Genomic DNA, 20,184 nt, shown 5'->3' with positions numbered 1-20,184 from the left:
ACAATTAGAACGCCAAACGCAAGTAAGGCAGCTACAATTGAAGGTTAGGTTATTAAATGAAATGAATCTATATTAAATGCATTTTAAGGTTTGCATTGGGTAAGAACGATAATCATACTGTACATTTCATAGAGCACACTGCGATTTTAAAAAAGACAGATTTGCCATGAGAGCACATGAAGTTTGCTTTATGTCCGCCATGTAAATATGCTTTACCAGGGCCCTCATGCCTGCCCTAGCCAGGGCAATAAGAGACCTCTATGGTGAAGCGGACAACGCACAGACCAGGGCAGCAGGCCTGTGATCAACTCTCCCGGCTCAGTCCCCCAAAACGCTCCCCAAAGTGGCACAGTGAGGTTACAAGAACGGATGAGATGGGGGCGCACATTTCGAAGGACTATCATTGAATTCATGGGTAGCAGTTTGATTTGCCAAGCCTAGCTCTAGGTTGATGCTTGGGCCCTCTTCATTTTCAATAAAACAGGCAGAAGAACGGGCGACACAAAGTAAATGTTGCTACGAACCGACGAAAACGGATGTTGGACTTGCAACGAGGGACTCCATATGAACAAACCACATGATTCAAGTGCATGTCAAATCTGAAACTATTTCAAGCTTTAGGGGAGAGTTGGAGGGGAGCTATACATCCAAAATAACTGATCGCGCAAAAAAAAATCAAACTCATCTATTGCTGATCATTAAATCATCCAAACGTTTTCAGTTGCTAGGGAATATTTCATATAAAGGGGTCTACTTTATTACTGCCTTTTTTTTCTCGACTGGACGGGCGTCAAAGCAAAGACCAAGTTGAACAACAGAGTACCTAAAATGACACCTAGATAGAAAGTCAAATATTCGCCAGCTGTAATATGTGCTCGTGATGGCATCCTTGAGCATCCTCGTGTCTACTGTGTGGCTCGAGGATGCAGGTTGCGTAGTATGTGTTTGTTCAAGTGTTATTCTATGTTCGGGAGCCGAACGTCACATGCCAGGATTCTGACAACGTTATTCAGTTGTCGGAGATCCTGGTATGCGGCGCCGGCACCTGGTTGTGGGTGTGTTACATTTCACTTAATAAAGAATCCTACAAGCAACGAAGACTTCACGCATCGTTACTTACTTCATCTGGCGACGAGCGGACGAAGCTACGCGTCCTACACCCACCAGCCAGGACTTTTCAAGTATCGGCGAGTTCCTGCTCATTGCTTTCAACGTCTTTCAGCGGGAGTTTTCGTCGATCCTGCGTTCCGGATCCTCTTCGCTCACACGGTGACCTTCCGGACCCTGATTTTCAAGTTTGGCTGTCTCTGTGTCTCGGCGCTTGTTATTCGCCTGTCACGCGTACCTTCGCGCATGCGCAGTAATGCATGACGCATACGCGCGTTGACTGCGGCAGCCTTATCTGAGCCTGCTGAACTCGTTACCTTGGTAACCTTTGATACTTCACAGAGAGAACAGCATTTTCTTCGTGTTCAGGTAGGATTTAGCCTGCACGCTTCTACGGTGACAGGCACACCTTCTCTGTTTAAAAATTTTAAGTCATTTACTTTGGAGCCTTCGTATTCGGTGACAGGCTCACCTTCCAATTATTGATTTACATACTTTTAGTCTCTTTTTCTCATCGCAATATATCTTTCACATTGCCTATACACTGTTTTTAGATTTAAACTATCTCACCTCCATTTCTTCATTAACTTACGTTTCTAACATTAATTGTTATCAGAAGAATGGCTTCTCCACAGCAATTTGCGCAACCACCTCCTTTTTTGCAGCAACCTGGGAAACCCAGCATTCCGTGGCGTCAATGGGTAAAAGCATTTGAAAATCATATTGTAGCAATTGATGCTGTTAAGTTCCCTGCTCAGCGTAAAGTAGCAATTCTCTACGGTTGTCTTGGTCTGGCTGCACAACACGTTTTTGAGAATCTACCTAAATTCCCAACCCCTGCTGGTGAAGCTGGTGATGCTGATCATTGGAACGTATATAAAGAGGCGTTGTCAAGACTCGCAAATCATTATGATCAGGAGTCAAATGTCATGCTTGAGAGGCATAATTTTTTTAGAAGGAAACAAAGTGAAGAAGAATCCGTGGAAGAGTATATTGCACAATTACGAGTTTTAGCCTCAACATGTGAATTTGAGGCTGACCCTGAGATTTACATTCGCGATCAATTTGTTTTTGCTTGCTTTTCAAAGAAAATTCAGCAACGTCTTCTTAGTTGCAGGAAACCTTCTCTTCAAGAAACAATTGACATTGCAAAGAGCATAGAGAGATCCATCGTTACTTCTAAGGTCCTCCAACAAGACCAATCGTCCAACTTTTCCAAGATGCCTACACAAGATGTGGTCAACTCTGTGAACGCTATTTCCACACATAAACCTAACAAACAATCATTCAAGAAAGGAAATACGTTCTGCTATAGATGTGGTTCTAAATCACACCTGAGTAACTATCCAATGTGTCCGGCTATTGGTAAAAGGTGTATTTTATGTAAAAAGATTGGTCATTTTCAAGGTTTATGTAGATCGTCAAAAAGGTCCACTAGCATCAATAGCGTAGATTACTCTGTGGCTGTAAATGATTGTTCAGACCAGTTTCAAGACATGGTAGTGTCTATTGAATGCAATTTCATTCATACTTCTCATGCCGTGAGGGGTCCTTTAGGAACTGCATACTTTGGTACCGTGGAAATACCCATAATGGCAGACTCTGGGTCTCCCATAACAATTTTATCGGATGTCATGTTTCATGATAAATGGAAAGGTTCTATCATTCTATGTCAAACTGACATCAATCCGAAAGCTTTCGGGGAGTTTGACATAGACATGTTGGGATATTTCAATTATAGATTAGAATGCTTAGGAAGATCAATTTTTACTAAAGTTTATGTTGCGGTTAGAGGACGTAACATCATTGGATGGCAAGATTTGGCCAAAATGGGTTTACACCTTATTCCAGGTTCAGACAATCCAATTGTTCTTGGAGATCCCCCTCAGGGTTATAGTCCTGCGGGATCTAGAAGTGATTTGCAACCAATTACTGATTGTCTAGGTCTTGTTGATTTCAACTCTGACATCAAAAAACTGTTGGATACTTTTCCAAAGTTGTTTTCTGAGAAGTTAGGAACCGTTAAAGGGTATCAGCATCAAATTAGATTGAAGTCAGATGCCCAACCTTTTGTGCACAAAGTACGTCCCTTGCCTCTTAGTGCTAAGGATGAACTTAAAGCTGTTCTTGAAAAACTGTGTGATGATGGCGTCATCGCTCCTTGTGAATCCTCTGAATGGGTTTCTCCCATTGTTATCGTCCGGAAAAAATCCGGTGAGGTCAGATTATGTGCGGACTTGCGCACTTTGAATAACAACATTCTAATTGACTGCCATCCCCTTCCCAAGATTCATGAACTTCTGGCAAATTTGGGAGGGGCCAAGTTTTTTTCACTCATTGATTTGCGTTCAGCTTATCATCAGGTTCCCTTAACAGCTGATTCCCAGGAACTCACAACTTTCGTTACACCGTTTGGTGTATTTAAATATCTTAAGTTACCTTTTGGTTTGGCTTCTGCAGCCAGTGTATTTCAAAAAATTATGGACAATCTATTTAAGAACATTACCGGGGTACAAGCCTATCAAGACGACATACTGGTCTATGCTAAGGATTGGGATACCCATTTGAGCAAATTATCCTCGGTGTTAAGCAAGTTAGAACAGGCAGGCATGACTATCAGGACAGAGAAATGTAAATTTGCAACACAACAGTTAGAATATTTGGGTCATACACTTTCTCCTGAGGGTATTAAGCCGAAAATGTCTCTTATCAAGGCCATTGATCATGCTTCCCCTCCCAAAGACAAGGATGCACTGCGGTCTTTCTTAGGGCTAGCAGAGTACTATGCCCGCTTTGTTAAGGGATACGCACAAACGGTGGAGCCCCTACGTTCTCTCCTCCGTAAAGGTTCAAAATTTGAGTGGTCCGAAGAAGTTTCTTCTTCTTTCTTTAAAGTTAAGAAACTTATTATGGATGCACCTGCCCTTCAACCATTTCATGATTCATCTAAATGCTTCATCATGGTGGATGCTAGCCTCACTGGATTGGGTGCTGTTCTGGGTCAATGGGTTGCAGGAAAAGAGCACACAATCGCATTTTCCTCTAGAATGTTAAAACCGTCTGAAACCCATTACAGTACCATTGAACGCGAGGCTCTTGCTTGTGTTTGGGCCATTGAGAAGTTCAGGAATTATATTTGGGGTCGTCAATTTGATCTTTTCACCGATCACAAACCTCTGACACAGTTATTAACTGGGAATGGTCTGGGCAAGGCATCCGCTAGATTGGTTAGACTGCTGTCTAAGTTGCAAGAATTTCACTTTTCAATTAAACATATATCTGGAGGGAAGAACTTCAGGGCTGATTGCCTTTCTCGCATGGCTTTTCACGATCCCTCAGAAGTTGAGAATTCAGAAGATACAGAATGTGTTATTGCTACTCTCGATGCTGTTTCTTCTTGCCCAAATATTACTGAGGATTCTTGGTCAGAAGCACAGCTTAAAGATGTTAATCTTAAACTTGTGTCTCAGTACATTGTAAAAGGTTGGCCAGAGAGTAGGAAACTTTCGAATGAGTTGAGAGCTTTTGCCATGGTGGCACCTGAATTGTCTTTGGTTAACAACATAGTCATGCGACATGATTATTTTGTTCCTCCTGCCGCCCTTAGGAATGACATTATCAAATTTGCTCATAAAGGTCATTTGGGAATTTCTAAAACTTCTCAACTCATCAAGTCATACTATTGGTGGCCATCCTTAGAATCACAAGTTAAACATTTCATTGACTCATGCCCAGAGTGTTTATTGTCAGACAAAAAATGGAAAGTCATGAACACTCCACTGCATCCTGTACCTTATCCCACTAAACCTTGGGAAAAAGTTGGGTTAGATTTCTCTGGCCCTTATGAGTGGTTGCAACATGATCTGAAATACATCATATTGTTGATTGATTATCACTCTAAGTGGATTTATCACATGTTTTGTGACTCTCCGAGTTCTCATAATGCTATAAAATTTTTGAAGAAGGTGTTTTCTCTTGAAGGTTCGCCTTCTGTTTTGGTGTCAGACAATGGTACCCATTTTATTTCTCAAAAATTCAGTTCCTTTCTTACTGATTGTGATGTTACACATTTTAAAGTTGCTCTCTACTCACCGACGTCAAACGGTCTGGTTGAAAGAGCAAACAGGTTAGTTAAAGATGCCATTCAAACAGCTCTGTCTTCTCAACAGGATACTCAAGATTTTCTTGAAGCTAAGCTATGGGCTTACAATATCTCTCCTCATTGTACCACTGGGGTGTCACCTTTCTCGCTTCTAAGAGGTAGAGCTGCACATACCAACTTGTGTCCAAAGTGGTTGGTTAACAGAAATAAAAAAGATTTTTGCAACAGTGAGGTAGCTGCTAGAGTTGCTCAAAAACAGAGCCAAATGAAAAGTGTTCATGATGAAGGTAAAGTTTTTGATTCTTCACAACTAGAAGTTGGTGGGTGGGTTCTTATTAAGAATCCCAAGAAAGTGCCAAAGGGAATCTCAAGATATTCTCATCCAGTGAAAGTCACTGGTGTCAGTAAGGCATCCGCCTTACTTGGTCGTAGAGGGTGGTGGAATAAAAGATCATTGGTTCATCTTTCTGATTCTCAAGCTGATTCATTACGTAAGTTATCCAGTCAAGAATTAGAGGAGTCTGATTGGGTTCATTTACTACATGATTTGCCTTCCAATGTTAGTTCTTCCATCCATACTCCTGTTATTCTTCCTAGTGATGTTAGAAGTCCTTCCATTCATACTCCTGTTATTCTTCCTAGTTTGGAACATTGTGTGGGTGATCACTCCGTTGTTACAAACTCAGATGCAAGTGTTTCCTCTTCAGAATTGGGGGTTCGTTGTAGGAGATTACCTACAAAATTGAATGACTATATTTTGTCTTGATGCTTAGAGTTATAGCTTCTGGTAGGCCTTGTTTCATTGTATTCATGTACTCTTATGCTGCAGTGAATTCTGTATAGTTGTTAAGCTTTTATTTGCGTTTATTTCCTTGTGGGGAGGGAGAAGTTGTAATATGTGCTCGTGATGGCATCCTTGAGCATCCTCGTGTCTACTGTGTGGCTCGAGGATGCAGGTTGCGTAGTATGTGTTTGTTCAAGTGTTATTCTATGTTCGGGAGCCGAACGTCACATGCCAGGATTCTGACAACGTTATTCAGTTGTCGGAGATCCTGGTATGCGGCGCCGGCACCTGGTTGTGGGTGTGTTACATTTCACTTAATAAAGAATCCTACAAGCAACGAAGACTTCACGCATCGTTACTTACTTCACCAGCACAAAACACTCGGACGGCTGCATTTAGTGTGCCAAGCAAAACAAATCAATTCGCGCCTGGTCCAGGGCGGAAGGAAGGGGGAGACGGACTGCATGATGCGTCACGAGTCACGCTGGCTGACTCAGCATTCCACAGATACAAAGGACGCAGCAGTTTCATTGCAGTCCGATTCCCACACGCTTCGGGTCTTGTCCAGCACTGCTCGAACTGTCCTAGTAAAGTCCTCAGTGCTTTACACTGTGCTCATTTCGGTCACTTTCTCACAGCTGGGCTGGACATTCGTGCACACTGGCGTTTCCCACGCAGCAGCGAGCTAGGTAGCTCCACTTATAGTTGAATGGGCTTGGCCAATACTTTTAACAAAGTGATGTGATTTGCACGGTTTGAAACCCTCGAAGATTTTTTTGGGGTAAGGAGTAGAACCCCCACTCACCACCACAACCAGTCCGAAAACCCACTGAACAGAGTTGTGCTCGTTTGCCACGCGACACCCATAAACGCATCTTCATTTTGAGGGTATTGCACTCTTTTGGATCACGTTCACTGCTAACAAGATAAATACCCGAGCAGACTTTTAGAGGGTCACTCTTTTCAAATCAATCACCATCCTAAAATGGTTTATTCTACACTCTCTTTAATGGCATTTTCTTCTTAAGTATCGACTTCAGTATCACTCGATGATCAACAGGGTTATCACCAGCAGTGGTTTATTCATGAGGACAGGGGTGCATGAACCCACCGCCCGCGGCGAGCCGCGCATATAAGTGAAACATAAAATGGCAATGAAATTATTTCATTGCCATTTTATTTTTCACCGAGGCGCACCACCGCCAGCCTGCCCCTGAGACCGGAGAAATGTGGGGCGTGTCCTCTGCTGATTGGCAGCATGGAGGGCTGGAGCAGTGCCTGGCCAGACACTCCAAAGTGCGCATGTCTGTTTGGCCGGCTGTCTTACGATGGCCAGCCTGAAATGGGCCCTTTGAAGCTCTCCAACCCGAGCTTTCTTAGACAGCTGAGTGGAGAGCAAGCATAGGCTTCCAGGGCCTGAAGCAGCCTCCAGTCAACCCGCTTCATCGAATCCTGGCAGTTCTCTCATGCTGAAGAACAGCATGAGAGCAGCGTTGGTAAGGGAAGCACTTCCTACCACAGGCAGCATAATAACACATAGGAGGGCGTGCAGCCCGTGGGTAAGTACCATTCAATTTTCTTTATTATAAATGTGTAATGCAGGTCAGTGTAGTGATTTTTTCGTGTTTATGTTTTCTTTTTGGCTTTTGGAGGGAGATGTTGTTTAATTTTGTTTTTTGGAAATCAATGGGGTACTTTGCTCACCACACCACTTTCAATGGTTACCAGCCGCCCCTGGATACCACATTCACTCACATGGTGCAATGTAGATCTCACTACATTTTTTTACCAGGACTCTTTTTGGATCCTAGTTAGACCAGATTTAAGGATCAGATGCTCAGTGCAAGCATAAATGCTCAGAGTATTTTAAGTGGCACGTAGACAAAAGGAGTCCACTATTAATTGGATTTTGCAGTAGTTTAACCAGTATTCAAAATAGAATAAGTATCCGGACAAAACCTTGGGACGGAATTTTGAAAAAACACTCACAAATATCACTTTCCATTTAAAATCCCTAATATGTAACCATGCTGTGAATATGCCTCATTATAACGCAATCCTTTTCTCCACCTGCAATTACAACGCGGTCGTTACAACGACCGCGTTGTAACAACGCATGCCATTACCCTGCAAGTCCTAGCAACGACTTGCTCTAGAGGGGGGCGCTGGATGTTGGAATAGTATTTACTATTCCAACTCCAGTTTGTGCAACAGTAGGGAAGGTGTTGGATTTTAAATCTAACACCTTCTGCCCCCCCGCAAGTCGTCGTTACGACTCGCGGGGGTAATGGTATGCGTTGTTACAACGTGGTCGTTGTAAAAACCGCGTTGTAATTCCATGCGGAGAAAAGAATTCGTTGTAAGCGCTGTTTACCCCCTGCTGTAGCTGTCATAAGCCAACAGGATGGCTCAGTGAATTGAACAGTCACTGCTGAGACACTCAATGATCTGAATGTCAGAAGTTCGCATCCAGACAAAGCCTTCCATCTTTTTGAAGTTGGTAAATTAAGTAATATTACATTGTGCAAGAGTAACAACGGTTATTTACATGGCTCAGATACAGAAGTACAGTAGGAATTACTTTATGAAAAGAAAGTTGTTAATAAACAACTTAAAGAGGTATTGGATTCAAGGAAAACAAATAAATAACCACTGACATAAATAACTGGTTACCTGCCCAGTTACAATAGCTCTCTCCTTAGGAGGGTCCCTCCGCTATGCTGAAATTAACCACCTGCAATAAAAGCATTCCCAAAATATGCATGACATTGCCGTCTGTGGTGCTAGTGTCCCTACATGCTGCTGCAAGGCAATGCAACCACTCTGTTGTGACCCCAAATCTATATTCTTCATCAGAAAACCACACATTACTCAAGTGAAGGAACGGGAAAAGGCAAAATTACTGTAGTGGAAGCCAAGGATGGGCTATTGCAAATGGGATCACACTCGAAACAGGTCTCAAATATTTCGAGAATTAAACAAAAAAAAAGCTGAAGGTAGCAACAAAGTAACTTGAGGACTTGTTAAAACATTTGATTAGGTACAATCCCTGGTGGTGAACGACTGGATGCACGGGGATGTGACGAAATGGAGGATGGGGGTGAAATAGCACTAATCAGTTTGGATAAAATAACGTATCTGCTGTATGGTGCGCCTATCCTGGGGTCGCTCCCAGATGTGACCAAAGTGGTGTTCTAGTCAGAGGGCGACGCTGCAATGGACTGGGGCTACTTGGAGAGTAACCCTTGAGATCTCCCCCCTTTGGGCAGGCCGTTAGCTGGACAAGGTGGTGCGACTAGAGGGGTTTCACAGCTGGGACTGGATAGGCATATCTAGAATGAAGACATGTGGGAAGGTACCCATATAAAATCCTTTCAGGAACTTCAAACTGGCTTCTCACTGGACAGCTCCCTATTTTACCAATACTTGGAACTAAGGGGCGCCATACTGGAACACAGAGAGCCTCTTGTCTAGGTTCCTTAACACAAACTGAAATAGTCTTAAGCAGGGCAAAAAACAAGGTATGGGAAAAAAAAGGCATTAAATGAAGAATGGGGAATGAAAACAGACAACAAAGCCTTTCAATCGTAATCAAGAGGCTAAACGAAAGCCCACCACAAGTATATGTTAATTAAACAATAGGCTTTGTCTAAAACAGAGACCTAAAAATCCCAGAGACTAACTAAGTTCTTCACTTTAAAACAAATTCACGTAATTACACCATTTATATCAAACATGACACAGCTATAAACAATGATTGGGAACAGAAAAGGAGTAAACATAATAGCCCAAAAATGATGACCCTCGTCTATACAAGATGCGCCTGGAGAGGATAGCATCTTGATTCAACAGCCCTTGATGTTTTAAGCTATCAAATGTTTACTACAATCTTACAATACTTTGATGCTGTACCAACTACCAAGCCAATTCAATAGCATAATAATGAACCTCAGCGCTGTACATCTAACTTTAGGTTAGGCTTACAACAGGATAATGCCATTTAAATACAGAAACAAGATCAATTATCGCTTAGTTATTCATTTCTAAATATGTCAAAATTACATAGAAAGCAAGGACTACTCAAGGACAACTCAAAGTATATTGAATGTAACTTCAAACGTACACAACTTACCTCTCTGACATCCACTAGATGATCCGGCGGCAGAATCTGAGATCTTTTGCCGGTCGGCGGCACCTTGTGAAGCCCAACACTGAAGAAGGAAGCAGCACTTTGGCTCGGTCTTCTCTGCAAAGCAGGGGAGTTGCCGCTTCCTTGGGATGCAATGGAGAAGCTGCGAGATTTCAGAGGAGGATTGTTCTGAGAGAAAAATGGGCACACTGAGAACATGCATTCATTTGGTGTGTGCCAAACAAATTTATATCCAAGTACTCTCCATGTGGGAATACACATCTTTTTAGCTGATTTTTGTTCAACAATGCCATGTAAATATTCGGAGAGAAAGTGTTGTTTTTCTGTTATGAAAAAATGTGAGCAAAGCATGTTATTGTGTGTTCACAAGTGCTCATCTGTATAGTGGTCTCGGTGACATTTAGATTTAGATGCAATAAAGACATTGCATTCTGCAAATCCAATGAGACTCTTCTAGTACAGGCTCCTCGAGTCCCCCTACCCATCACGGAGTGCTAATGGCGACACTTCGAAAGCTAGGCACACACTGCTGTATTATCAACGATGATTATCTAATTAGAGTACAACATCAAGGGACTCTCCGTGAGAGATTCGTATTGATGGAAAATAGGATCAATGCCGGGAACAACAGTAAAGAATCATGTACAGCATTCAACTGAGAAGCATCATGTGCAAGAGGCAGACTGGGCACAAAGTTGCTGGCACATGATCCATGCACAATGAGAAGAGCCAATGAAACTCCCAAGATTAAATTATAATCTCACAAAAGAGACTTTATTTACAAAAGATGATACGTTATTGTACTTCTGTATCTCATTAAACGGATGTATCTTCATTACAATGGATGGCTCGCCAGACTCCTAGAACCTAGTTGGAGACTAACTTCACGGTCAGTTTTGCACTGAGCCACAATAAGTCTGTTTGTTGTTCTTGTGTAGAAAAGTACTCTCAGTGTTGATTTAGAAGTACTGCATGATCTAAAACAGTGTAATGCAGATGAACCAAGCGAGGGAATGCAATCCATAATATTTATATAGAAACAACATTATTACGTTATTTTACGTTTTCAGCAAGTTGGTAGTCATTTTGCAGGTGTTGAGAAGGGGGTCTAGTGGTCTGGAAGCTGCCAGGGATGACGCCTGCAAGTCAGTCTGGCAGAACTAGCTCTTGCACCGACTGCGTTTGGTGACAATATCCTCTTGTCTTTAATGGACCCCAAAGGCTCCCTCCCCAGGTGCTGGAGGAGATTCATCTCTACCACGGAGGTTCGGGTTTCAGGATCAACATCACCAGATCCGAAATCTTAAATATCTCCAACCCCTGGACAACGATGCAACAGGTGCACTTGCTCACTTCACTGCAATGGGTCCCCTCACATACAGACTATGGGCCTAGCTCTGGCCTCCACACTAGCAAAAACTAGAGATATCAACCTCCAGCGCTTGAAATGAGGCGTCCGGTGCAAGCTTAACAGCTGGAAATGTAAGTCTCTCTCTCTCTCTCCCCTCGGTAGAAAACAGCGAACAAATGGACTAGATTGCCTAAAGTACTATATTTTTTCTTTCCCTAACCCTCCATATGCCAAGACAATACACAATCTATCTTCAGTCGATCTGCGATACCTTTATATGGCAGGGCAAGGCAGAGAGGATTTGTCGGACACAGGATACACTATGTCCACGACTATGGGGCATGGGAATGCCTAATCTGGCCCATTACTATGCCGCAACACACCTTCTCCACTGGACACAACGAGAAACTGACAAGGAATGGTGCATGTCAATCATATGTCAACAAGATTCTTTGGTAAATCCTCTGGCACCCTCGACCAGGCCGGATGAAAACACTATACGTCTCCAAAATCACGAGGGCGACACTAGAGGTCTGGGACAAGGTCGGGGTTAAGCATGGTCTCATTACATTCCTCTCCCCGTTCATACCCTTAGGGGAAACCGTAAATTCACACCAGACCTGGCCAGAACCCCATGTGGCAAATGGCTGGAGAGGGTGCAAAACCCTGAGGTAGATGTATATTTAGGGCTCGGACAGATCCTTTGGGCAACTAAAAGAGAACAACCTCCCAGAGGCAGAATAATACCAATACTTGCAGTTATGCCATTGGCTATCGCACCCTAGAATTAAACAGGGTGGTGGAACGAGAACTCTTACGCCCTTTGAAAAATACCTTCTACACTGCACAGATGACAAATGTGCCATTTCCATCATACCACATGGTGGCCCACCAAACATGCATTCCCATGGGAACTTGAGAAAGAGCTAAACATCACCCTATATCAGGATCAATAGGAGGAAATCATCTGGGCTAATAACTATGCCTCTCACTCTGGAGGGATAGAAACTCTTCTAAAGAAATTATACCTCTAGCACTACACCCAAACATGCCTAGTGTAAATGAAGAAAGGGGGTAGTCCTCTCTGTTGGAGCGGATGCATGGCGGAAGGATCTTTTACCACATACTTTGGTCCTCTCCCAAAATGCACTCCTTCTGGTCCTCAATACTGACCACTATTAACCACATCACTGGGTCAGACCTGACATGTGCACCAAGGTAATTCTATTGGGATGACCCATACCACATATCTATCCGCTTCACAGTATGCTAGGCAAACCGATATCCCACCTCCTGCTTGCAGTCAAACAAACCATCCTCAGCCTCTGGGGATAGCAAACACCGCCATCTGAACATAAATGGATCGAAAGACTATGGTTGATTCAAAGTATGGAGAAACTGTTGAAACTGGCGCTGGGCGAGGTGAAAGCTTTCACTAAACAATGGGACTGCTTACTGGACTACTTTAGCAGAAACTTAATCGAACTGTCCTTCCCAAAGCACCTCAGAGCACTAAAAATCTTGGAACGCTCTAAGCTCGATGACTATTATGCTACAATCCGCCAACATCATGACGGTATATAAAAGACCAGACACGCCTACGAATGGTGCCCAAGAAGATGAAAACTCTAAAGTTGCAGCAACCTGATTTTGATACAGGAGCGGTGGGTGAGGAGGGGAGGAGACGGCTGGAACGGGGAATTATTTGGGGGGGGGGGGGTTGCTTGTTGTTCGCTTCAGAGCTTGATGTACCCATTTATATTATCCCAGGGATAGTTGAACACAGCAAGAAAATGTAAATAAGAAAAGTATTTAAACCTAATGGCAAGAACGAGACAAGAGACCCAATAGTTTCCCGGTGTTTATTTATGGACCTTCAAATGGAGTCGTCACTAACTCAGTCTCCAGATTAAGTCTTATGTTTGTTTTAGGTCTTGACCTCTTACCTTGAAATCACTTCTTTGAATAAGTATTTTGTCACCACTCTTACTCTGCTGATTATTGTAATACTATCACTTAACCGCTAAATTGAAGGTTTATCCAGAGTGCCAATAACAAACTACATAATGACAAATGTTCGCTCTATTTTAAACTTTCCTGAGTAAGGTCTATTCACGTTTATGGTCATGGGGCCAAACCTGCAACTTTCAACTGGAAATTGACAGATCTTTTCGTACAATAAAGAGTGCACATTCTATTCACTTTTCTTTTTAGGTCTCGACTACGCAGCGCGCAAGCGCTGCATTGGAGTGACCTCTTGGAATCACTCCGGGCTTTTGTGGACACTCTTGCATGTTTTGCACTGTTTCCAATTAGTGCTCGTGCATGTATGGCATTTACCTTGCGGGAGCGAGCAGCGGCGCCATCTGTTTGCAATTATCGTGCCTGCTGCTGCTCGCTCCCGCAAGGTAAACGATGTACATGCCCTCAACCTCTACAGGCATCCAGTATCCTGTTACTAATGACTTTACAGCTTTCAGCCTCGAAGCCGCGCCCCCATTCTCGTTTTGAAAGTGATCACAGTTACAACCTTCTCATTTAATGTTGATGATATCCAAATATTGCACTAGGTGGCGCTGTTGCCCATGAATTGTTTAGTTCCTTGTTTCCTTGTAATGACGTTACGTTAAATGTTCGGGGTTCTATGAAGAATGGCTTTTAAATTATTGTTTTTTGGCAGAACAACCTGAAACAAAATCTGTTGGTCTGTGTTTGTTTACCCCTTCGATACGGGGAGCACATGTTACTACTATTGACCTCCTCTGCCTTGTGTGTGTGATGTTTTTCGTTTTCTTTAAAAATATGAAACCTTTCTTTGTCTATGGGCTGCGGCTGGCTGAGTTGATTAGCACTCCAGTAGCTCTCTTATTGCTTCACCGATGTGGCTGTTAAGATGTGTCTATGCTTATAGTGTGCATTGGCGGCCGGCCTGTTGGTTGTAGGCCCATACTTGTATGTCTCTGAAACTGTAATAAAGGTTTTTCAAAAAAAAAAAAAAAAATCTGTTGGTCAAAGGATTAAAAGTTGCACAATATCGCTCGAACACTTAGGAATGTCTATAGCACGATTTCGTATCAACAGCCTGTGCATTTTACCCGTGATGTAAAACATATAAAGTAAACATCGGCTTCAAGATAATCGATTTGAACGTCCGATATATGGAAACTTGCAGATCAAATGTTCAAATTCAGCGGTAGGCGGATGGCAGCTGTGCGCAGGCTGCAGCACCCTCAAGAAATGCACCGCATGGGCACAATACACGTATTTAAATGTAACACATTGCACCCTCTCTCTTATAAGGCACTGCCAAGCGCCTCCCAGCCAGGAGCTTTCAAGAGGTCGACATAAAAAGAAGAAGCCGGCTCGTGCAGGAGAAGCAGGCGTGAGCGTAACTGCCCCTGCGCTGTGCCTGCACACAAGCGAAAATATACACCGCCTGCACTGCCCCGGTTTACAGGCGGAGCTATTGTGTTTTACCTCGCAAGTGTGATAGGTGCCGCTCGGTCGGGCAGAGGCCAGTGTGATTACACACACATGCAGCGCCTATATAATAAAATGTCTCTTCTAATGGTAAAGTACAGGCACTTCAGAGCTGGCGGTAAAATGGGTCGTCTATCCTCACTGGCGTGAATAGGTTTATAGATCACCTTTTCGCGTCTGTACACACGTACACACACATACACACGTACACACACATACACACGTACACACACATACACACGTACACACACACACACGTACACACACATACACACGTACACACACATACACACATACACACACACATACACACACACACACACATACACACGTACACACGTACACACACACACACACACATACACACGTACACACATACACACACACACATACACACGTACACACATACACACACATACACACACACATACACACGTACACACACACACACACACACACACGTACATACACACATACACACACACACACGTACATACACACATACACACACACACACGTACATACACACATACACACACACACACGTACATACACACATACACACACACACACGTACATACACACATACACACACACACACGTACATACACACACACACACGTACACACACACACGCACACACACACGTACACACACACACGCACACACACACGTACACACACACGTACACACACACACGTACACACACACACGTACACACACACACACACACACACACACACGTACACACACACACACACGTACACACACACACACACACACACACACACACACACACACACACACACACACACACACACACTTCCCTTGCTGATGGAAGAGCGCACAGAGAGCCTCTGCTGGGAACTAGTGTGCAGAGGAATGCTTATATATCACAGCTGTCCGTCTACCCCTGCACACAGCTTCTGTTTACATGGTGACAGAAGGCTTGGTTGCAACGCTCTGCCACCCGTCAGAATCTAGCAGCGCTATATAAATCTAATCGATAAGTATGTTCCCCAATCACTTGTATGTGGGCAGTTCAATTTAACGTGAGCATGTAGTGTGGGCGCCCCCAATGGCCTGGGTACACGCTGGTGTAATCTGAAGCAGGACACGTACCAATAAGAGGTACATAAAGCGATTTATGGTTCAAAGGCCCAAAAACAAATACTTTTTAACGACACCGGAACTGTCCTCCAACCCGGACCTTTTCACTTAGCTCACATTAAGAATTAAACTGGTTTAATTCTCAGCATGTTACTCCCACTTGAGATAAGCCAACAAGTACTGGAATTTAACCCTCCCCCGTACCTTGCCACCAAAACCTGGAAAGGGCTATTTTGAGACTCGCTAGCTCAAACCAGCTGGAGTGTCTCTGAGTCCAGGGTAGTAAGCGCTATATAAATGCAATTACAATACAATGATAAATAAAGTGATTCGCTCTATCAGAAATGTTTAATTCACTGTCTTCATAACACACCACATGGCCTGTTCGTAACCTTATTTCATCACAACTTAGCTTTACTTAAAAAAAAAAATTAAAAAAAGAAATGGACTACGCTTCTTTCCCCTCACCTTCTCCAGGTGCCTACCTTTCTCTTTTTAAAGGTCACTTACTCTCTCTCCCCTGCACCCCTCCTATGCGTTTCTGTTAAAAACTCTAAACCTAGCCCCTTCGCGCCTCTCGCATTCTCCCGGTTATTGTCTCATCCCCTCTTTCTATATCTCTCCTCCTCCTTTATTTTAACCCTATTTCCCCATTTAACTCACTCGCACTCTAGCGAGCTGCGTCTCGCTCTCTCCTCCGTGGACTGAATGCGTGTGCCTTTCCTATGTGAATTCTAATAATTGAGGAGCAGCACACTGTAATTTGACATATTGTCATTCCAGAAACAGCCTCTTATGTATCTAGTACGCAGAGATTTAGGGCCTTGCCCAAACAAACCTTTTATAGGCCTTCAACTACACTGCTACAACTGGTACAACATTTTCTTTTAGAGGACACTTTGCAAAATATTACTTATAAAGCACTCATTCACCAAAACTACTTACACCTACCAAAGGCGAGACCTATTGGCCATGCCAATGCTTGTTTACTTTAGCTAGTGCTTTTGTGCTCGTGTAGATATTAAATTACTTTTATATTTTAAAATATATGCTTTTTGTGAATACCAAAATACAAACTTGCAACTGAATTATACACAATTGTCAAGAACTACTAATGTACTCAAAAATTAATAAAATCACTGGTGCATCAATCCTCCTTTAGTACAATTACTCCACATTATATATAGTTAATGTTTCTATGTTCATTAAAAATATATATATATAATGGTAATTGATGACTCAGGTGTGACCTTTGTGGATAATCATACAGTAACTTTATCAACGATTTCCACAGGAACACTCTTATTGAAGCATTAATCTATCTCCAGGCTCCTCAAGCCATAGATCATTGCCTCTTTACATGTATATATTAGAGAGTGCCATAAAACCCAAACCCTACAATTATCAATCGTGAAGATAAACCACTACTCAAAATACCTTTCCGATGGCTTCTGTGTGATGCTGTGTGCATATCTGAAGTCTGCTGACCCAGTGTTGCCTTTCTTTCGCGTCTGTGGCTAAAAATACAAATAAAACTTTTAGAGGCCGATACAGTAAATATAGGCAATGTAATGAAACACACTTTGGAAGTCCTGAACATTTCCAGACACCCTAGACTTGTTGAAATTGATTGATCACCAGGATGTCTGAAACAAGAGTCCAGATAGAGTTCTCTATGAAGTTAAGTTTTGCATAAGGGTGCCACTAAAGATCATCTGTGGTCTCTCTAAAGGGGGTGCAAGAGCACTGCAGGAGAGATGCGAGCATTTAATTAGGTTAAGTGAAGGTCTGAAAAAAGTTATTTCCAATCAGTAAGCCATCACTCATGCCCAGGCAATAATTATCCATGTAAATGCATTTCTCCCCAGCTCTCAGATCAAATGTTTACAGGTGAGGTTGCATGCCTGAAATACAAGCCACTAACCGGTGTTGTGAGAACCCAAATATATTGGGGGGGGGGGGGGGGGGGGGGGGGAGAGGGGTGTCACATATGGGTAGCGTTTTTTAGTCACCAAATGAAACAGTGATCATTGCGGAGAAAAGGAAGATTAATGGGTATTTTCACCGCGTCTTTTGAGTTGAACTTAAAGAAGCAGAGTTTTGCATGGAATTCTACAAACCTATCAGAGTCACTTTCATTTACTAGGGAAGGATAAAGGTTAGGGAAGGATAAAGGTACCGCCCTAACCCAAAGAATCAGTGCACATACAATCTTATGTATTTCAGAACAATTATTCATTATTGGGGGTGGCTATCGCAGGTGGGGTGTGTAGGGATACTGATTTTTGTGGCTTATCTGGAAAGGACACTATGCTAATGGTGATACTGCGTTGGAATATGATGTAATGAGGCAAGGTGCATTTATGTTTCTGTATGTGTTAATAGTGTTTTTAAAAAAATAAAAAAATAATTATTCATTATTACGTTATTCTTCTTCAAATCATATACGAATTGTCATCATAATAAAGAACATTTCAGCAAATAAAAATATTATTTGGCTGAACAAAAGATATACTCCAAACATTGTTCATCACACAAACAACCAAACTAGCCTAAAACTCCCTCTATGCCTTGCCACACTATATGAATATTTAGTTTGTTGGTGAATATTTGTTGAATTATTGTATATTAGATTAACACTTTCTTGCCCCAAAAATTAAATCTTACACTATACCGTACTTTTAAATATAAGTAATGATTGTTTATTGATTTTAACATTTAATTCTTTCAATTATTTTTTATTTTAATAGTTTTTGTTAATGGAGTGGTTCCTACATTACTTTAGATGCAAGTTAAGGTAATTAAACTACTTTAAAGGCATCCTAGAGGAGAAACCCCTACACTTAAGATCAGGATCAAGTTTCAAGATTATTCAATGCTTGTTCGACAATCCAAGCAACTGCTTCCTTCTCTTTATACGTGTTGTAATAAACCTGGAAAGAGAAATCTCATTACTTGCCTTAATGGCCACATGGTAGGTGATGTGTCTTTCAATTCTGTGCCGCATATATTGATGAAGAAATTACTTTCTCCGTGTATTCTCTAGCATGGAAACTTATAAGCATCTTTGAGGCCTCCATCTTAACATCAGAATCTCCTGTGCAAATCTTTTGGGTCCACAAAAGCTAACCCAATGGCATACACTGAATAGAATTTGTAGGGTGCCAGCGGTGGTCATGAAGGACTGATTTGATCGAGGACTACATTATGTTGGTAATTAGCTCAACATTACAGGCGCAGAACTTTATCTTTAAGAACTGCATTTATTTCTTGCTTTATTTGTATGTGAAGCCAGGATTCTGATCTTTCGCATTGAGGGCTGAAATGCAATTCTGTTCTATCTCCCCAGCCCTGACCCACAGTAAATCATCAGCATAGGGGAGTCGAAGTGGGATATTTGTGCCAACGTTTGTATGTTGTACTCCATGCCACAGTTCTCTCCCAGGATCCCTTTAGGTGATTGGCATACTGCAGGGCCACATACGAGCCGTTGGAAATCCCCTGGACTTGACAAAAAAGGTTTCATTAAAGATAAAGTACTGATGATGCAGAATAAAATCCAGTCGCACCTCAAAGATTTGAAAGAATGATTCTTTCACTAAATAGTTAACTGCATATAAACCATCCCTTTCTTTAATGTTGTGAAGAAACTTTTCACGTCAAGAATAACTAATATATATTCAGACTGCCGGGGCAATCCCCTCAATCTGCTAAAATCTTCTGTATTCTGTACATGCAATATTAATTCAGTAACAATGAAACATTTGTTAACAAGAGCAAAAAGATTTTCAGCGAGACTCCATATACTTGACAAGATGGGTCTGTCTGATTGATCCCTTAGTGTCTTGTGAAATGTATGTAGTAAACATAGGGTGGTAATCACCAGAAATGTAGTCTACAAAAATGTTCTTCCCTCAAGACACCAAGTTCTGACCATCTAAGAAGCACTAGTAAGCAACCAATTCACTTTTTACATCAAATTCAGTGTGATATATCATTTTTTTACATCAAATATGTTTTTTTTCCAATCACACTTGAGAATGTATCCAAGATGTATCGATTTTTACAGTGTTTATGTAGTAGGAGTTTGTGTCTATTCT

At 42.2% G+C, this 20,184-nt stretch overlaps 1 protein-coding gene across 2 annotated transcripts in view; it reads right to left on the bottom strand.

The window, feature by feature from the left end:
* Window positions 1-20,184, bottom strand: part of OSBPL11 (oxysterol binding protein like 11) — a 305,858-nt gene that overhangs the window by 204,510 nt on the left and 81,164 nt on the right. For both annotated transcript variants that reach the window (XM_085647503.1, XM_085647504.1), the window contains exons 4-5: window positions 17,522-17,601; window positions 10,126-10,311 (exon numbers count right to left, since the gene is read on the bottom strand). In XM_085647503.1, the coding sequence (XP_085503629.1) occupies window positions 10,126-10,311; window positions 17,522-17,601 (266 nt within the window). The remainder of the gene's footprint in view (window positions 1-10,125; window positions 10,312-17,521; window positions 17,602-20,184) is intronic.

Source organism: Triturus cristatus, chromosome 3_2, assembly GCF_964204655.1.
Source record: "Triturus cristatus chromosome 3_2, aTriCri1.1, whole genome shotgun sequence".
NCBI lineage: Eukaryota > Metazoa > Chordata > Amphibia > Caudata > Salamandridae > Triturus > Triturus cristatus.
The sequence above is the reverse complement of the archived record's forward strand: the minus strand, read 5'-3'. Positions and strand labels throughout refer to the sequence as shown.